Source organism: Carex rostrata, chromosome 25 (assembly GCF_964058835.1).
Source record: "Carex rostrata chromosome 25, lpCarRost1.2, whole genome shotgun sequence".
Taxonomy (NCBI): Eukaryota; Viridiplantae; Streptophyta; class Magnoliopsida; order Poales; family Cyperaceae; genus Carex; species Carex rostrata.
Window position 1 is genome coordinate 689,212 of NC_135942.1, and position 19,797 is coordinate 709,008.

Sequence of the window (19,797 nt, forward strand, 5' to 3'; positions counted from 1 at the left end):
CGGTATTTTATTTGGTACAAGTACAATGTGGAAATTATATTCTCAATTCCATAATTTCCATAACTGAATTTAGTTTGTTAGCACTATTTTTTGTCCTTAGAACTGAATTTTCCATTTTGACAAATGTAGTGGGTATATATTCAAATTTTTGTACCTAGTTGGTTAGCTTCTAAGTACATAACGCACCATAAATTAGTACCATACCAGGACGGTCCTCAAGTGAACTCAATTTTTAAATATATTGTTCTTCTCTGTTTTCTTTCTAATTATCTAATTCATAACATTCATACAATATCTCTACAAGAAATACAAGTTTTGTACTCGTGCATCTGGTTTTTTTATTTTACATTGAGGTATGTCAATTTAAATTGGGATTATCTAGAGCTATGTAATGCCGGTATCAAGTTTCATCCAAAAAATAGAAATATAGGACAATGAAAGAACAGAAAATTTTAGTTTTTGAAACATGGGAGCAATCCTTAATTAGTTTGTGGATTTTAAGCACTATATATATGAAAGTTTCTGTATTATAAAACTCATTGATATTTTCTTTTTGAGCTTTGCAGATTTAGAAACGAAAGGCTTCAATGTTGAGATATGGAAAAGAGCAGTGTTGAGGGTAAAATAAATCATTGGGAAGGAGATTTTTGTGAAAGGATGTTTTGTATTTAATTTTTTATTTGATTTGCTTATGCTTGTTGTTTTGTGGTATTTGTGGCACTTTGATGGGTATGCCATCAAATTCGGTTCATTGTCCAGTCAAAGTCATTTGATTCACGTCAAGATTTGTATGAACTTGATCTACATGAATTTTATAGCAGATCAAACAAATCAAATTTGGTCTGATGTTCATTGGACACCCCCTATTTCTTGTCATGGGCTGTATATATTTTTCATTATTCTTTTGTGTTTGTTTGTGATGAAAGCTTAGTATGGTAAAAAATAAAAATAGTTTAAGTTTTCTGAACAAGATCTGGACTATTTATCCGGACGAGCAATATTATGATTGATTTTTTTTTTTTCAGTAGCAACGTTGTTATTTGTTATTTTTATTAAAATTAATCCGTTATTATGGAGCCTCCTTTGCATATCGATGATGGTGCAATTAAAGGAGATTTTTTTTCTAACATTGTTTAACGAATTTTGATTTCCAAATAAAACTATAAAAAAATAATATTTTTTTAAATTAAAATCATTTTGATAGAAAATTATTTTGTTTGAGAATAGTTTAAACACTTTTTATAAACATTACAGAGTTATAAAAAAAGCATTACAATGAAAATTAAAATTATAAATTATAAATTATATTATATCATAGGCTCGATCGTTAAATATATACTTATTTAAAAGGAATAAAGTATAATATTAGAGTCATTTAATTAAAAAAAATAAAAATAAAATTGAATTAGACGGGACTAGCGTAATTGTTTAAAGATTTTAACTCTATTTAGAATTAACTTTTCGCAAGTATTAATTATAGCCTTTCTTAAATAATTCTCTGTGGTAAGAACTTTGTTGTCTAGCATATAGCAGGTGGAAACTAAGTATTGTTTGGATTGGCATTGACTTGCTATAATTTCAAATAGAATAGTTTGGATTGGCATTGACTTGGATTGTTTGGATTAACTTTTTTTTTTTTTTTTCAAGTAGAATAGTTTACAAGGTGAGGTTGTCAAGAGAAAATCCCTCTTTGTCATTTTCTCTATAGTCGATAGTCAAGTCAAGGCGTTCCTTCATTTCTCGAAATGTTGCGAAAGAGACATGTCAAAAGTTGGACCGTTTAGCTTTGTAGTTGCAAACCAAATTAATGGAGGACGCGGATTGTTTGTGCCGATAATGAAATTCATTTATAATATAGTTTACCAAATAATTAAAAAATAATTTATTAACCTCAAATAACAGAATGTGAAAGCTTTACAAGGTAATTAATAAGGGAACAATTATATATGATAAATTTTATTTATACATTTAATTATATTATATTTATTATTATAATGAGATTAATTCATAATATATTTCATATAATTTTATTAAATTTAGTAATTCATATTGCTTAAAAATTAATAGAGCCAATAATTATAATTTTATTACGAATATGATATTAAGTACATTAATAAACATTTGATTTTCGATTTGTGATAGATTTCATTTTTTTTTCTATTTGTGGTCAATCTTCGAAATTTTGAAACTTAAATTTGAGTAGAAACTACATTTTGAATTTATTTTCTTCTTTTATTAACTAATGCAAACACTTATTAAAATATATCGGAATAACATCAACTTTTGTTTAGCCATTGCTTTTTATATGTTCGTAGAGTTTTTTTCAATGTATAGCAATGGATCGACGAACTTAAATCTCGATCTAAAAACAATTGATATCAGACATTATCGAATAGTGTATGAGGGGTATTAGAAACATTGCCAAATAGCAAATTAGCAATGAACCTGTAAATATTATAATTTTTTTACTTTAATATTTAATATATTCGTTACTATGCTATTAGTCACTAACCTTTTAAAAAAAAGGACCCGATTCCAACTAAAAAATTGAGGTATCTTAGGTGATATGAATTCACCGTTACGTGGTATCATATTTTTAATTATGATCTCATGCCACATGTTAATTTTTGTTCACAATGAGTATTAGATCGTTTTTAGACTAATCAACGTCGTTGTTCGTTGTGTTTCTCATTTGTACTTGCGTGGTACCAGAAAAAAATTGAGTTGTACTGTATTATTGGTAGAAATTACTTTAATACTTATGTGGTGTATTATAAATTTATAAGAAAAGTTCGTGTCTGCTTGATTTTGCTTCAATTTGAGAAAAACTAATGCATTTATTGTTATACACCGTCAGATTTGTGTGTAGGTATGATGATTCAATGATTCTAACCTCATGAAATTACACAATTCCGATATTTGGAACTAAATGAGAACTTAATTTAATGCGAGTTACTTTGGAAACCAAATTTAAAATATATTTAGTTGAATGAGAAGAATTTATCTCATAATTGGTGAAATATAATAAAATGAAATTGAGTTATTAATATACACAAGATAGAAAGGTGTGCATTTTATTTTATGTATTGTCGCACTCTATTCGGCGTGTTAGGATTATAGACTAAAGTTCCAAATAGAAGTAAATTTATCCAGTCAAAATCAGTTCCAGTAATATTTCATATGAAATAAGGAAAATTTTATTTTAAAATTTCAATTAAGCAAAAAAAAAAACATGATCTAGGTCCCGCATTTTTTTTTAATGATGTTAAAAAATTACTTGTCGTCTATACCAGTTTCAAATCTTCATGAGAGATTAGTGCTCCATTATTATCCAGCACTTGAGTTATGCAAATTATGAAATCGCTTAGAAAACAATTCTACAAGAAATTAACATTACTCCAAGACAAACATATATGTCTGACAGTTCTCCAACAGATGCATATATTACAAACACTAGTTTATTGCTTTCCAAATAAAAGAAATACCTTGCAACTCCATTTGTAGTATTACAATATATTAATCCAGTCAATCCCTTTTCTCTCCATCAATTGTTTGTTGATGTGGATTTGTGATTTTTTCTTCATTTGCACCCTGAAAAACAAACAAACATAAAAAAACATAAATATAATGCACCTTGGTATGAAATGCAAAAGCAAACGTTACATTTGATAAACCCTATAGTATATTCTATAGCCTATTACAGTGAACAATAATTAATACAGGTTTCTAAACTTGCATGTTTCACCATAGGGAAAGCGTTGGAGAAAAAATTCTCATATTATCTTTACACAAAATAGAATTAATGATAGCATAGGAGCAATTTCCAAAAACATAAAAAGTGGAATTAATGAGTATTGCTTTCTAGATGCACACAGTAATTACTTGAGAAAATCGGTTGGAACCGTACAAGTAAATTCCAACACTTAAACAAGAAAAAAAAAAAAAAAGAATCCTAATGATACTAATTTATATCGCTGCCACGCTTAAATGGCAAAGTTGCAAAAATTAGCACAAACAAACACCCCCAAATCCTCCAAAAGCATAAACTACGCAACCAAATCTTTAATTCAGAAAAATTAACTTTAGTTGTTATTAGTTATACTAACCACAAAGGTCGAATTTTGCATACTTTAAACACAATTATGCCACAATAATACAATTATTGCATGGAGATCAGGAAAATAGTAACAATCTAAATGGAGCTTACCTGTTCGGCATTCTTCGGTTTGTACGGGCAAGCAGGTGGGACCCGCTCAGGCTTCGTGTATTCCCATCCAAATAAACTGTACACCTTTCTCTGCATATCATTATGTATAAAATAAATATATGTTGAGTGTTGTTATTGCACAAATCAGGTCTGGTAAAGTTATCTTACTGGCCAAGTGCCATTTCAGATCCAATTAAGGTCTGAATCAGATCAGACTATACATTTTAACAAAATGTTAAAAAAACAAGAGAAAAGGGTAGTAACTTACAAGAATGAGATCAAAGAGCAAGGGAAGCGCGTTGACCACTGGGATTAGAAAGAGAGGCACCAAACAAAAGATGCAAACCTTCAATATAAAATAAACAATTTCAGGTTTTTACAGAAAAAAAATTAGAATCTCTCGATCGATCGGGCATAGGAGGAATAAAATCACATCGATAATTCCGAGAAATTAAAAAACTGAAACTTGCCATGGTATCAGATCGCTTCGATCTCTTTGATTTTCGACGAAACGGAATCGAAGACTCGAAAGAAGAAAGGTGGATTACCGCGGCGACTATTATTTATCTCTCTTAATTTTGCGACCACATCTCCGAGACATTTTTTTGTTTATAACCCTGTCGAGAAAAAATAATTTGGTTTAGATCTTGGGCCGTACAGTTAGCGAGTTGGGCTGTTTCGGCCCAATTGCTTATGTTACAGAAAGGATAAATTTCCTGCTATGTAATTGTTATCCGAGTGAGTTTACGGAGATATGCATATTACAAAGCAGCTCGTCTTCGTGTCATGGACTTGAATAATTGTTAGAATTTTAAAATTGACCTGAAACCCTCAACATTATCTGCTTATGAAAATTTACTTTCAAATAAAAAATTATATTTGTTAGAACATTTTTTGATATGTAAAAAAATACCTGATCTAAAATTATTGGACTATTCAATAGAAGAATAGAAGTGATTTTCTACCTATTTAAAAACAATTGTAAAATTTGGTCTTCATACACATTTTTATATAGGAGTCGTGCTTAACTGTTCGGATCAACTATTTAAAATTTGAAAATTAAGATATTAATTCATAATATAAATCAATTCGTAATATACATATTACCATATATCATGTTTGATTGTGGCATAAGTCATAAGATAAATACCTTATTATCCACTTATGTTGCTAAACATGGATAAAGTATGATAGAATAGTATGGCATAAGAAACCACTTATGTCGTTATAAATTAACCGACATATTTAGGTTGTATAACTTATGCCGCGTCTTTTTTTCTTTTTTTTTGAAATTACGTAATATGTGATGGACAACTTATTTGTATTTGCTTTTTAATGTGATGGACAACTTATTTGCATTAGTATTTGTATGTAATAGAGAATTTATTTGTCATTTGACTTTTTAAATTAGGTACAGCTGCAATTTAATTTTATTTCTAAATTGTACAATATTAATTTTAAAAGTCTTCGGATATAAATTCTTGTGTTGTAATTTTTTTTTTTTGTAATTTCTTAATTCAACAAAACACTATTCAACAATAAAATATAATAATATACAACTCAACTATAATGAGTTTAACTCATGACTTAACTAACTCACAATCAAACAAAAATATCTTATGCCGTTACAACTTAGAATAAGAAATATATTTCTTTTTTTTGAAACCTTAGCAAAAGCTGCCAAGTAGAATAAGCAACATATTTCATCAGAACTTTAATCCACAATCAAACATGATCATAGTCTCTATGTTCGGGGGACAAACTTCCATCATTCTATCATTTCATCTATGCTTCATCTTAGAGTAAAAGAAGTTTTTTTTTTTTTTTTTGAAAGAATGACGAAGGTTAAGCCTCTAAATTTCATACTCATTCTTTCAAAAAAAAAATGAGTATGAAATTTAGATACATTTTGGCTCTTCAGCTTCCTCTTCACACTAGTTACTCTCTATATCGTTGAGATTTCTCTTATTTCTCACTCTTCTTCTTTGTGTCACCTCATTTTTCCTCTCTTCACACTAATTTTCCTACCACTTACACAATGATATGTGACTACATTAGTAACTTGTTCGATCTAATACTTCTCATAATTTTAGAGTGGCCCGTGAGTCAGGAGGTGGTGCTTACATGCGTGATGTTTAAAAGGTGGAACAACATATAGACCTCTTTAACCATCCTTAATATCAATGTGAAGGATTCTCAAGCCCAACCTTCTATGGAGGGAATCAATACTTTACTCCAGAAGATTACAGATGTTCATCTTCTAGAGTTACATCTTAAGTGTGCTCTGCACCTAGTATAATATCTCTAATTAACTTATCTAATTAATTTTTTACTACTACGCATGCATGCATGCATGTATGCACATCATCAATTGACCTCCATTTTTTATTCAATTATTTTTTGTATTTATAAGTTATTTCTATAATAGTTTACAATAAAATGTTTCAGGCACTGTAATTAATTAAATTGACTCTCATTCACATTAGTTTCAATTTTATATGATTGATCCACATATATTGTTTTAAGATCCTGAATTGCATGCATGGTGTGCTAATTTACAATGCACGGTGTGCTAATTTGCATGCATATATGGTATCCTGAATTGAATTTGCAGTGTATGGTGTGGTAAGTTTATATGATTGACTCACATAATTTGAAAGTCCGCATGCATATTGGTGTGCTAATTTTATATAATTAACTCACATAGTTAGTTTTAAGATACCGAATTACATGCATATTGTTGATATTTAGGTTGAAAATGGTAGACTGTCCATTAATTTGGTAATGATATTGTGCGCTTGAAATCAGTTTTGATGCTTAATTGCTTGAATAATTAAATAAGATATCCTAATATTAATTTGTCGCGGAAAATATTATGCACTTGAAATTTGTACTTGACCAAATCATTCGCATATCGGCTTAATTAATACTTGGAACCATACTCCTCAATAAATTTTTGTTTATAATAATCAAGCTGGAAATAGTATTGCAGTCATAGTTTAAAAGGTTTATATATGGATCTAGGGTTTTGATCAGAAGTAAACACAAATAATTGATAAGAGTATATATATTTTTTTCTCTCTGAACAAATAGTGAGTATGGATCTAAAAAAGTCACGGCATGACATGGTTCCGTCACGGCATGTGTGCCGATTACATGCCGTGACCATCCACATGACATAACCATCTTTCGAAAATTTGACACATCAAGGCACGTCACGCAAAAAATTTGGTCACGGCATGACACATGATCACGTGTAATTAGAACGGTTAGATCTTTGATCGAGTAGTAAACCTTAAATAATCTAACCTAAATTATGAAAAAAAATAGTTAGATCGACGTGACCAAACGTGACAAACGTGATCGGTCACGTTTGGACACGTCATGTGTGGTAATGGCGTAAGTAATGTATTGTGTCCATTCACGTGCCATGACTGTCCTTTCAAATTTGCTCACGGCATGGCACGATACGTGATCCAAATTACGACGTGACTAGTCACGACATGGTACATATTTATATCCTTAGTAGCGGACTTCTTTTTTCTCCTAACAAATCAACAATTCTACTAAGTGGAATAACTAATCAAATTGCGTATTTTTTATTTTTTTTCTTTCTTTTACGCGAATCAATCTGAACCGACTTATATTTCTATACAATTTTCTTCTACTGTACTATACTATATTCATCTAGGGGTGAGATAGACACAAGTATAAAATATTATTTGATCTAATTTTTTTTTTTTTTCGAATCCAAGCATAGGCAAGTACCTACTCCGGACTCTTCTCGAGTCCGCCAGTGCTAATTACACTCATTTGTTCCTATTTAGTTCTAGTCGTTCCTGCTCCTAGGTGCAAAGTCGTTTCAATTTATCTCTAGTGAACACCACATCATATATAATCTTTAAAGGAATTCATAATATAAATGGTAAATATAATTTAAAAATTTGCTACCAATTATCATGAAGGTTCTAACAAGTTGATTCATTATCATCATAAATATCTCGATACCAGTTGTAAACTTTTGCAATTCCCATCAATCAATACAGTATCAACAAACCCTCTAAGGAGCATTTCAGCAAACAGTTAACGTGGGTTTATCAGTAAAAAATTATATATAACAATTATAAAATCAATAAAAAAATGTAAACAAAGGCAAAGGTAAATGTAATGATATGATGACAGTGAGCTTCCATAAGAGTCTTTCATTTCAAAATCTGATCCGACTTGATACCTCCGGTAATGACCCGAATCAACCGATTACCGGCTTGCAACTGAGCCAAGACCATCCAATAACCTGATCAAATTGCCATTTCAAGTTCATATACATTAATTACCAGTAAAATATAAAGTTACTTTTTACCAGTTATCTTAATAAGTGTCTGATAGCAAAAATTCAGATGGAATTTCTGCAAATTTCATTAATTAACGGGCCTGAACTCTAACCCGATCCAAAAGTAGCAAAATATTTGAATGTTCTCTTACTTGTTCTCACCTTCTCATCATAGAATTGGTATCAAATAGCGACTACTGAACTGTTATCCTGGTACACATTGACCTCTCGTCATTTTTTGAGTGCTGATATTAATTTTTAGAACATAAATAAATCTAACAGGTGTTTATACTTTTACGTTGTGTTCTTAACTAGAATATCATTTATCATTACTCATAAAACTCTAGGTGTTCATATCTGAAAATTAAGGTGTTTATATTAGCACATTCTTCATAGAGATTATAATATTTCAAGCATTTATATAAGAACTCCGCCTTTTTTGATCTGAGAATTAAAATTGGAATAGAAAAAGGAACAAAATTATCAAAAGAGCTCAATTTTTTTTTTTTTTTTTTGGTTTAAACCTCCCATGAAGTACTTCATTTTATAGAAGAAAAAAACATTTTTTTTTTGAAAGAATATGTGATTTTCATATAATATAAAACCATACAATATCCAATTGGTACCAATCAGCTGATACCGATGTTGGAGAATCATAAAGACTAAACAATTACGCCTTATCTAGAGATTAAACAATTACATCTCATCTAGGAGTCAAACACTTACACCACGGGGAAGGAGAAACAGTTCCCCGCCTTAACCTAAGAACCGTCCTATACCAAAGAGACCCAAAATATAAATCTGAAGTGCGGAACATAATACCTGATTCCATGCCGTTTATCATGGAATATCCAAAGCCTTGTAGAGCAAGCCGTCTCCGTGAGCACGAGAAAAGTCTTCAATGGCAAGAAGTCCTTCTCGCCTTTTGTCGTCGGGTCAAGGAATAAGTCTTTCAAGACAGCAAGGAGTAGCCATTGAGAAATCCTCTCCAAATTTTCTAATGGATTTCTCTTCTTTATTCTTTGATGATGAAAGAAGAAAAGAAGACACACATAACTGTATTTTTCTTAAGAGAAAAACATATATAATAACATTTATGGTTATCTACCAAATTGAAAAAAAGTATAATGTGTTGTGCATCAAAAACCGTGTTGGCGCATCAAAAATCGTGTTGGCGCATCAAAAGCTGTGCAACTGCATCGATATCCGTGCAGACAGCACAACCCTCTATAAAGGTAGATTTCTGATATCTGAAAAAGGTACTTTTATGAATTGCAAATTTCTAAATCAGTCCATCAATGATTTAATCTTTGTCTAAATTGTTCTACACATTTATGAACCACATCCTAATGAATATATTAATTGTCTATTACGTTATTTGATCACTTTAATTGACAATCATATATGACAGTAAACAATCCATAATTAGATTACATATATGCTTAATGTTGATGTTAAATCGAACGAGGTTGACAATAAATCCAACAACCGATACATCAACAAAACAAGACAATATGTATAAACCTACTATATCATAGTATAACCAAAACAAGTAATCAACAAAGAAAAACATAATAGCCTATAACAACACCAAAAGCTCCATACATATGCCAATATTCAAAAAAGATCCTGTAAGACTATAAATTGTCAGAGAATACGGAAGAGCTGGAAATAGCCATGTCATCAAACCAAAGCTATACATGTTCCATGAATATGGATTGAATTATGTATAGCCTCCTTGGAAACCATAGTGGAGTCTATCAGGTCCTTCAAATCAGAAAGTAAGATTAGATTAAGTTGAGATGTAATATTAGACTTTTGATTGGTAGCCCAAAAGTTAGCTACAACAATAATTTTGGCTCCTAAAACCTTTACAGTATGGATATACCCTTCATTAAATAGAATTTTGTTTCGATCAAGCCATAAGATCCATAAAACAGTCCCACGAATTATCTCTACTAGATTAGCATCTTTGAGAGGGATGCAATAATTCACTTTCCATAAATCAACAACATAATTACATACAAAAACAAACCTATTATACGTAGCAATTTGAGCTCATATAGATCTAGCAAAATGACAATTGACAAATAAATGATCAACATACTCCATCTCGAAACAGTATACACATTACATATTTCCAGACCAACCCCTTCTACTAAGGTTATCTCTTGTTAAAACCCTATTTTGCTTAACTAGCCATAAAAAAAAAAAAAAAAAATTTAGGGGGATGGTAGCACCCCATATATTCTAAAATTCAAGATTATGAAAAATGTCATATTCGAGCTTGCATTTTTCAAATTTAAAGTTTTGGAGTGACAAATAACCAATTTTCTCTATAAAAAAAATACTTCTACCTTTGTTCTCTCGAAATTTTTTTAGTTACCACCCTAGCAAATCAACATTAAATGATTACCATTCGATTAGCTAGAATTTCATTTATACCACTCTCGCAGACTGGATCAGTGCACGGATCTCAATTGATTCACAGACTCAGTTTGCGCACGGATTGTATTTTTTTTTGCATTTTACAATTCATATTACTGAAAAGAAAAAGAAAAATTCGTGTGTAGACTGAGTCTGCAAATCGGATTATAATTTTTTTTTCTGCTTCACAATTTAGATTACTGAAAAGAAAAACAAATCCATGCACAGACTGATTGTGATCCATGCGCGGACCCAGTCTACGAGAATGGCAGAAATAAAATTCTGACTAATTGGTGGTAATTATTTAATTTCGATTTATTTGGATGGTAACTAAAACAACGGCTTGTTCTCTCTTCATTCCTTCCGACCTCTGCTCTATTGCACACCAAGTGCTCGACAATTTGCTGCATAGAAAGAGAAAGAGAGATGCAATCCCTTCTAAGACTACTAAACACTCAAACAAGAATCAACACAGCAAGGAATGGAGGATTATCTTTTCTCGCTTCGTGCACCACTCTTCCAGCCTCACTGTTCCAATCGGATCCTCAATGCGACCATTTCGCGTCCGATCCGAAATCTCGATCTCCGTCCGTACATGGATTGGAACACAATATGCTGACGTCGAGGCTGGAGAAGCTGCCGCCTGGCGAGGCGATCGTGCCAGTCCTTAAGGGGTGGATGCGAGATGGATTTGCGGTGGATCGCAATAGCATTTTTCAAGTCTTAATTTGTCTTCGTGGCCGCCATCTCCATTCCTGTGCTCTCGAGGTATTTTTTATTTATTTATTTCTGTACTATATATATTTCCTGTTCATTTATTAATTTTTTAATTTTAGTTTAGTCAGAAATTATTTTATTATTGATTTTAAATAGTCCAAAGTTTTTGGATTTTAAATGATGGAGGGTTCTACATTTAATTTTTAAATTCAATTTATTCTCTTTTTTTTCCAAATGAAACTTAAAAATTGATTTAATTAAATCTGAGATTGTATCATTATCTAGTTTTTTTTTTATTTATATATATATAAGACCAATCTTTTCAAATTTTATTGTTTCTGTTTTCTTATAGGTGATGGAATGGGTGGTGAGAGAAAGGCCCTACAAGTTAACAGAACATGACTACTCTTACCTTCTGGAATGTACCAGTAAATGTCATGGCATTGCTCGTGCTGAGAAACTCTTTCAAACCATTCCAAAATTGTACCAGAACGAGTTTCTCTACAACGAATTAGTCATGTACTGTTTGGCTGACCGCAATATCGAACTTTCTCATAGATACATGAAAAAAATGCGAAAAATGTCGTTACCTATATCTCCATCTGTATATAACAGTCTGATAGCTCTACATTTGGCACCTAGTCGTAGAGAGAATATACCGGATATTCTTACACAGATGAAAGCCGATGGTGTCAAACCTCACATCCACACTTTTAACATTCTTCTCAACATTCATGCTGAAAAACATGATATAGACGAGTTGTCGAAGTTGTTTGATGAAATGCAAACGGCCGATGTAGAGCCGAATGAGAACACCTATTGCATTTTAGCAAAAGCCTATGCCATGGCTAGGCTTTATACTGTTGCGGAAAGTTACGTTAAGGACCTAGAAAGGTTAAAAACGGAATATAATTTGGTTTCGTTGAATGCTCTTGTAATGTTATATGGTTGCCTTAACAAGGTTAAAGAGTTAGATCTAACTTGGAAGTCAGTACAGCAGCTTCCTTGTGTGGATCCAGACAGTTATTTGTTAGCAATAGAGGCATTTGGAAAAGTCGGGTTGGTCTCTAGTGCTGAGGAAATTTGGGCCAAATTGAGAAGGTTTAAAAAGATAGATCAACCGAACCAGTTCAATTCAATCTTGTCGGTTTATTGCCGGTACGGGATCATAGAAAAAGCAATTGGGATTCGCAAGGAGATGGATTCTAATAATTGCAAACCAAATGCAATTACTTACCGCCATTTGACACTAGGTTATCTAAAAGCAGGTCAGGTTACGGATGCAATAAAAACACTCAAAGATAGTAAATGGACACCGTTGACCAAAAGAAATATGCAATCGACAGCGTGGCTAGAGAGCACCTTAATGGTTGTTGAAATGTTTGGTCACTCGGGTATATTAGATTATGCCGAGTTTGTTTTTAAAGAATTGAAGAGATCAAAATATAGCCGGCATACATTTGTGTTTAATGCACTTTTGAAAGGTTATGTTACAGCAAGGGTTTATCGACATGAAGATGACGTCTTGGAGTGGATGATTTCTGATGGGGCAAAGCCTGATGCCGAAACTTATCGACTTTTGAAACTTATTAGTGGAGGCAATGCAACATCAAATGCTCTCATGTTCCATCAGTGGAATTCCACTGATGGAACATGAGAGCATAATACTACATTCACCTGTCCCGGCAAAAGAACCTTTTGAGGCAATGCAAACATTTAAATTTTGTGTTGCTGTGGAGGCGGCAATGCAAACAAGAAAACGCTAGATTCACCTGTCCCAGCAAAAGAACTGTGATCCCAGCAATTTGAACTTTCAAAACAAAGATTTTGATACGTCTGCAAGTACACCTGACTTTTACCATGTAGGCAAAAGACAGCCAACATTTGGTATGTTGCATCTCAAAATGAAAAAGTTTCAGATAATTTAGAAGTTAATAAGGGGTAGCCCTCAAATTTATGCTGGTTTATTAATTGCTATAGCATTCAGAGTTAATAGCTATAACCCTTTCATGTAAGTTTTCAACTATGAACAAGTAGACAGGGAGAAGGTGGATTTCTGGGATCTTGTATGGAACAGAGGCGACTTACAGCCCCAAGTGAGGCTCTTCATTTGGAAGCTGAGCAAGGGAGCACTGCCACTATCAGCAATTATCTCTTCCCGTATCACCACTTCACCAGTGCAGACCCAACCTGTGCTACTTGTGTAACAGGTACTGGGATGTTGCTCACCTCCTTTTTAATTGTCCCTTCTCAAGAGGCTGCTGGTTTGCAAGCTGCCTTGCCTTAAGATCCGACAAGCTGTGGGAACTTTTACAAGAAGGCCCTCAGTTTCTAACCCAACACCTATCTGATGAACAATGGACTGACTTTGCAAATATCACATGGGCAATATGGAGATGTCGAAACGATAGGGCATACAACGGCAAGATCCCAACAATTGAGTTGTTCCACAGGTATTTCTATCAAATCTCGGCTGAGTCGAAAATTGCAGCAACTGGGAAGTATCTCACCAAATCAGCAGTGCATAATGAGGTGTTACCAGAATCGGAATACATATGCTGGTCAGATGGGTCCTGGTCCACTGACTGGAAGGGAGGAATTGGGGGAGTACTATTCAAGAATGGGGTTTTAATTGCTTACTGGTCCAAATCTGTCAGGGCATGCTGTCCACTTTTATCTGAAGCTTTGGCTTTAAAAGAAGGAATCCTTGAGGCCTTGAAATATGGGTTAACGGGTTGCCTGTTTCTTACGGATAGCAAAGAATTGGCGGGTCTGGTTGCGCAATTGCCCCCGCCTTTACAAGCTGATTGGAAGGTGTTTAAGGAAGTGCAAGAGATATGGAGGCTGTTGCAGGACAACAAAGAATTCAGGTGCCACTCGGTGTCAAGAAGCCACATTGAGATGGCTGATTATCTGGCAAAGAAGGGGCGCTATGAAGACTGGAATTTAACAGGGAGTACTTATCCATTGTATCAGGATTACAGAGGTGCTTAGTTCTCAGTTCTTAGCTTTTTTTGCTTTAAGTGTCCCTTGAGAGTATAAGGTTTTCTTTTCTGACATATAATATGTAACTCAATCCTTTTGGGATTTTAGTCAGATGTAAAAATTGGCCTACGGGCTTTCTAATGATCAAAAAAAAAAAAAAAACTATGAACCCAGTGCATTAAACTTGACTAGCTTTTGTATGAGGGTAATTATTTGTTTATTTCTCATTGTACGGGACAATCAATCCAGATAATATTGAAGAAATGAAATTCTGTTTTTTTTATTTTTTTATCATTCTTCTATTCAATTTCTCTTTATTATATACCATCTTGTTTAATTTGTTTCTAATTCTTGAAATGGGAGTAGGCCTAACATAGAATTTTGATTTCTTAGGATCCAAGGATAAAGAACAGTACATGTTGAAATCCTTGCGTGCTTTTTTATTTTCCCTCTATTTTATAACCTACGAAGCAGTTGGGTTTTCTTTCATGGTTTTTATGAGTTCTTAAAATCAGCATATGAAGCATATGGATAAATTCAGTTCGATATAACAAAATCTGATCCGATCCGAAGGATTTACCTGACCCGAACCAAACTCGACCAATTTGATTTTTGTAGAAAGAAACTAAAACATATCTGACCTGAGATCTAAACATGAACAAAACTTAAACATTTTTTTTTAAATGTCCAACGAGTTTGACCTTATTCATTTTGACCCGAACATGATCTACTCGTATAATGCTACTATAAAATTAAAAAATTCAGTAACCTGTCAGATCCGACTTGAACTTGTTGAACAGTCAAACTGACTCGAATCCAATCCAACCTGACCCGTTTGAAATCCAAACCTGATACTAAACTCTTTTCTTTTATGATGAAAAGTCCTTAGGCGTGTATTCTGTTATAACTTGATAAAAAGGTTTTACAACTCCCTAAAACATCTAATGGATAACAACCATAATAAAAAACATAAAAAAAATAAAATTAAAAACTAGAGTCTCTCTGATAATCTGATTAGATTAAAGAAGTGAAGATGGACCCTTGTAAAAAAGAAAAGTTGACGGACCCATCTGTAACTTTTCTTCTCCTCCTGACATTTCCATCTCATGTTACCAGTTAATACGAAATCCCCCTGCTCCATCATTCTGAGCCTGATTTTGTACCAGTAAATGTTTGAAACTGCTCTATTACTGCGGCCATATGAGATGCTGTGTTGAATTGTGAGGGAGACCATTCAGTCCTTTTCCCTAAAGAAGGAAATAAAGGTCTCTAAAACATTACATTCTCCCAATTATAAATGATAAATACCCTCCCCTTTCTACTTGCAATTAACAGAGATTGTGAGGACCCCTTCATAACTTTCCTTCTACACTGTGACAGCTTATTCCCTCTTACCAGTATGTGGTACCGGTCCTGCTCCATCTCTTTTTAGCACAATTTTCCTTCCAAGCACTCTTCTTTAAATTCACCATGCTCGGTTGCTCACTCTACCGAGCATTGTACTTTGTACAAGGCAATCGTGACAGTTGTCAGCTAATATCCCTGTAACTGAATGTCTGAAATCCAAGCCAACCCAACCCGATCTGACCTGTGACTAACAATTATCAGAAGTCAGACTAACTTAATCCGACCCAGCACAAATCGAACCTAAGTTTCTAAGTTATGAACCAAAAATCATAATAATGCAAAATGGAAGTTAATTTGGATATTTTACTTTAGATTAGGTCAGAATTTTCCCAAAGAGGTGGTTTAAATCAACAACATGAGAATTAAACTTTACACTAAACCAAATTCACATAAATACACAAATTATTCCAATAATGATTGGAATAATATGACAACGTGTTCCACCAATTATCAAATGATTTTACAAAAAAATTGTTCTCAAATGATTTTCCTAAATAATTGCGTTGTGTCCAAAATAATTCATCAAGTCCATTAGTATCTTTACTTCCAGAAAATCCATGGATTGTAAATATACGTTACCATTTTACAGATGGGTACATTAAAGAAACATCATTAATATACTTCCAAAAGAACTTTGTGGTGTGTACTAATTAGCAATTAAGAAAAAGATCAATAGAGATCATATATTTATGGCGTTCTTTGTAAAAATAGATATAATTCACTATATATATATATTTCGTGTATAGGAAGAAATGGTTATAAATGGGAATCATATCTTGGTAGATATTCTACATGAAGACCATATATAAAAATAGACTTCCGACTCAGAAAAATGCAAACAATTTAGAAAGAAAGATTTGTAAACAAAAGCAAAGAAACATAATTAATCATGAAGCAACTTCTTCTCCTCTGCCTCCTCTCCCTGAGTTTTACGCTGATATATGCTTCCATCGTAGAAGACACGTGCAAGAATGTGACTTCAAGACAAGAGAGCTACGACTTCTGCATCACCTCTTTTCAGGCAGTACCCGAAAGTCGTAATGCTGACAAATACGAGTTAGCGGTTATAGGCCTCCAGCTGTCCTTGGCCAACCACACCTACAATCTTGCCAAGGCGAAGAAGCTGCAGGAAGAAGAGATGCATCGATGTGTGTGTTGACGTCTATGGGCCGTCACTTGTAAATTTAAACAAGGCAATTGAAAGCGCTCAGAAGAAATCGCCGTTTAGTATGGATATAGCATCAGCAGGCATGCGTTATGGTATCAACTTGTGAGCAAGCGTTTGAAGAGGCAGGTGAGAAGGACCTCTTAGCAACACAAAATAGAAATGCTTACAAATTAGATTGCATTATGGGAGCTATTGATGTTTTGCTTCATCCTCGGCAATAAATTTAAGGCCAGAACAAAAAAAAAAAGTTTCATTTTGATATTTAGGTTCAAAATGCACTACAGCAAAACAGAGTTTCAGCGACCGGTATTAGCGACCGGGAGTGATGCCGGTCACTAATGTTAAATTTTTCGTCAAATATAAAAAATTTCACTCAAATTTCGGCGACTAACTGTATCAACGACCGGCGCCAGCACCGGTCTCTGAAATTTTTTTTTTTTTTTTTTTTTTTTAACGCTGATTTTTGGGTAAAACGTGTGGGCGCCAGAACCTTCTCCTCCGCGCGCCAGAACCCCAATGGAAACCCTTCAAATTTTGATCGGAACCCCAAACCCGTTTCCAAAATCGATCGCCTCTCTCGCCTCAGACCAATGGCCCTCAGCATCTCTCTCTGGCTCTCTCGCCTCTCTCGACGCACCATCTTTCTCTTGCTCTCTTGCCGGACCAGCCAAGACCGAGCCGTTTTCGCATGCGGCGGGTTCACTTCTGACTTGACCAGAGTCGCAGGGCCTCCCGAGCTATCGTCGCCATGGCTAGATCTGGAAAGGTGATGCTGTCTTCTTAATTTCTGTTTGATTTGTTCTCTGATTTGCTAATTAAAATTTCTTGTTCTCTCTCTCCCTTTCTTCTTAATTTCTGTTTGATTAGCTCTGACATTTACTTATTGCTTTTAATGTTGTCTTTCGAAGAGATATGGCAATGGTCTGAACTTACAAGCTTTGGAGATTTACCGTCACCACGCGAGTTTGTTGCAGCTTCAGCCATAGGAAACCGTAGAATTGTTATGTGGGTCCCACTCTCTGATACTTTCCATTGACTTTTCATTGTATCCAGCTTATGTTCTTAGAAATTTTGGTTACAAAATTATCCTTCTTTGCCCCTATACAACCTCAGTATATTTTTTGTGCCTTGCTGATTTCTTTGTTTGTCGTGATGATTAGTTGAATTGGATTTGATAAATCGAGTGCGGATTGTTGATTTTTCCGACTCGATTGAATTACTTGATTTTGGAGGTTATGCGGCTTTGATTCTTATAACTCTGTCTCTGATTTTTGTTGCTGCCGTGTTGCTTGTGTGGTGGCAGTGTTGGTACCAGTTCGTCGGTTCACGGCAATTAATTAAAAAAGTTGATGCATGTGAAAAAAAAAAAAAATCTAAACTTAGGCAAATATTTCAGAAACGTGCAGAAAATAGAGTTTATATATGTTTCTATATTTGTCTTTAGAAGATTGTAAATATGGCCTTCTATTTATCTTTAGTAGTTGGTTAATTTAAAGGGAAGTATACTTGCATGTTTGTGTTGTGTTTGATGTTTCTATATAATTGAATGCAGGGAAAAATTGGAGGATCCTGAGCTTAATGATGTTTGCGATGCACATGGTGGCTATGCAAATCGACTCAATTATTGCAGGTGGCTATGCAAATCAGCACATAGGTGTTGAATTTATCATGTACTTCTTTGTTTAGTGAATATGAGTTTGAGTCTGTCCATTTATTTCAGCTTGAAAGTATTTGAGTCTGTCCATTTATTTCAGCTTGAAAGTATCAGTGATGAAGCCTATTAATTGACTCAATTGTTATCAAAAAGGGTCAAAAATACCCTTCTGTTGAAAACTGGCAAATCAGAGAACATAAACTCTGATTTTGGTAAAATAAATAGGACAAACAGATAGAGGATTTAATTTCATGCAGTTTAGGCTCCAATTTTGATCAATTTGGATTTTTTGGCTATTTTTAATGAATTTTTGAAGTTCAGTCTTTGAAATGAAAAAAAACAGCAAAAATGACAGAACTGTTCCTAGTTTACCCCTGTGTTTAGGCTACTGTTTGATATAGCTAGGAAGCCCCAAAATTTATGAAACTTTACCAGCATATAGAACACCATGTCTTGAGAATTTTCATATAAAGAACATGAAATTTGGCTTAGTAAAACTCTTGGAATGAATTTCTAAAGTTAGCTACGATCCCTTCTTGACCTCCTGTGACAGATCAGCCAGTGCAGGCTGATCAAAAGTCCAAATCCAAAATCCACTTATACAGTTAGATAGAGGACAGAAAAACAAGTGGTTTAGAGATGAAGTTTTCTTCATTTGGATTTTTCTACTATTTTCTAGCTATTTTCAAAGTTAGACTTTTCAAAAATATAAAAACAGCATATATGATTTGAATTTCTCCCTATCGGCTTATCGTTTGAAGCTGAAATTTCTCACAATAAGTTCTTCTTGCTTGGCACCTTTTATTAATTGGTGTTACTATCATTTGCATTTGTTAGATTCATGGCCGATCATCATGTTCGGAGAGAACTCGTTGTAATCTATGTTTCACTACAAATGTAAG

The 19,797-nt window shown here is 33.5% G+C and overlaps 2 protein-coding genes across 2 annotated transcripts; one reads left to right on the forward strand and one right to left on the reverse strand.

Annotated features, from left to right (window-relative positions):
* Positions 1-3,375: 3,375 nt before the first annotated feature.
* Positions 3,376-4,815, reverse strand: LOC144576197 (uncharacterized). Its single transcript, XM_078326496.1, has 4 exons — positions 4,678-4,815; positions 4,476-4,553; positions 4,208-4,297; positions 3,376-3,591 (listed from the first exon to the last, which is right to left on the reverse strand). The coding sequence occupies exons 1-4, from the start codon at positions 4,678-4,680 to the stop codon at positions 3,526-3,528; spliced, it is 237 nt and encodes a 78-aa protein (XP_078182622.1). The 5' UTR covers positions 4,681-4,815; the 3' UTR covers positions 3,376-3,525.
* A 6,497-nt stretch (positions 4,816-11,312) lies between these two features.
* Positions 11,313-14,851, forward strand: LOC144543975 (pentatricopeptide repeat-containing protein At1g07590, mitochondrial-like). Its single transcript, XM_078292419.1, has 2 exons — positions 11,313-11,732; positions 12,034-14,851. Exons 1-2 carry the CDS (start codon positions 11,391-11,393, stop codon positions 13,336-13,338), a joined length of 1,647 nt encoding a protein of 548 aa, XP_078148545.1. The 5' UTR covers positions 11,313-11,390; the 3' UTR covers positions 13,339-14,851.
* The last annotated feature ends 4,946 nt before the right edge of the window (positions 14,852-19,797 follow it).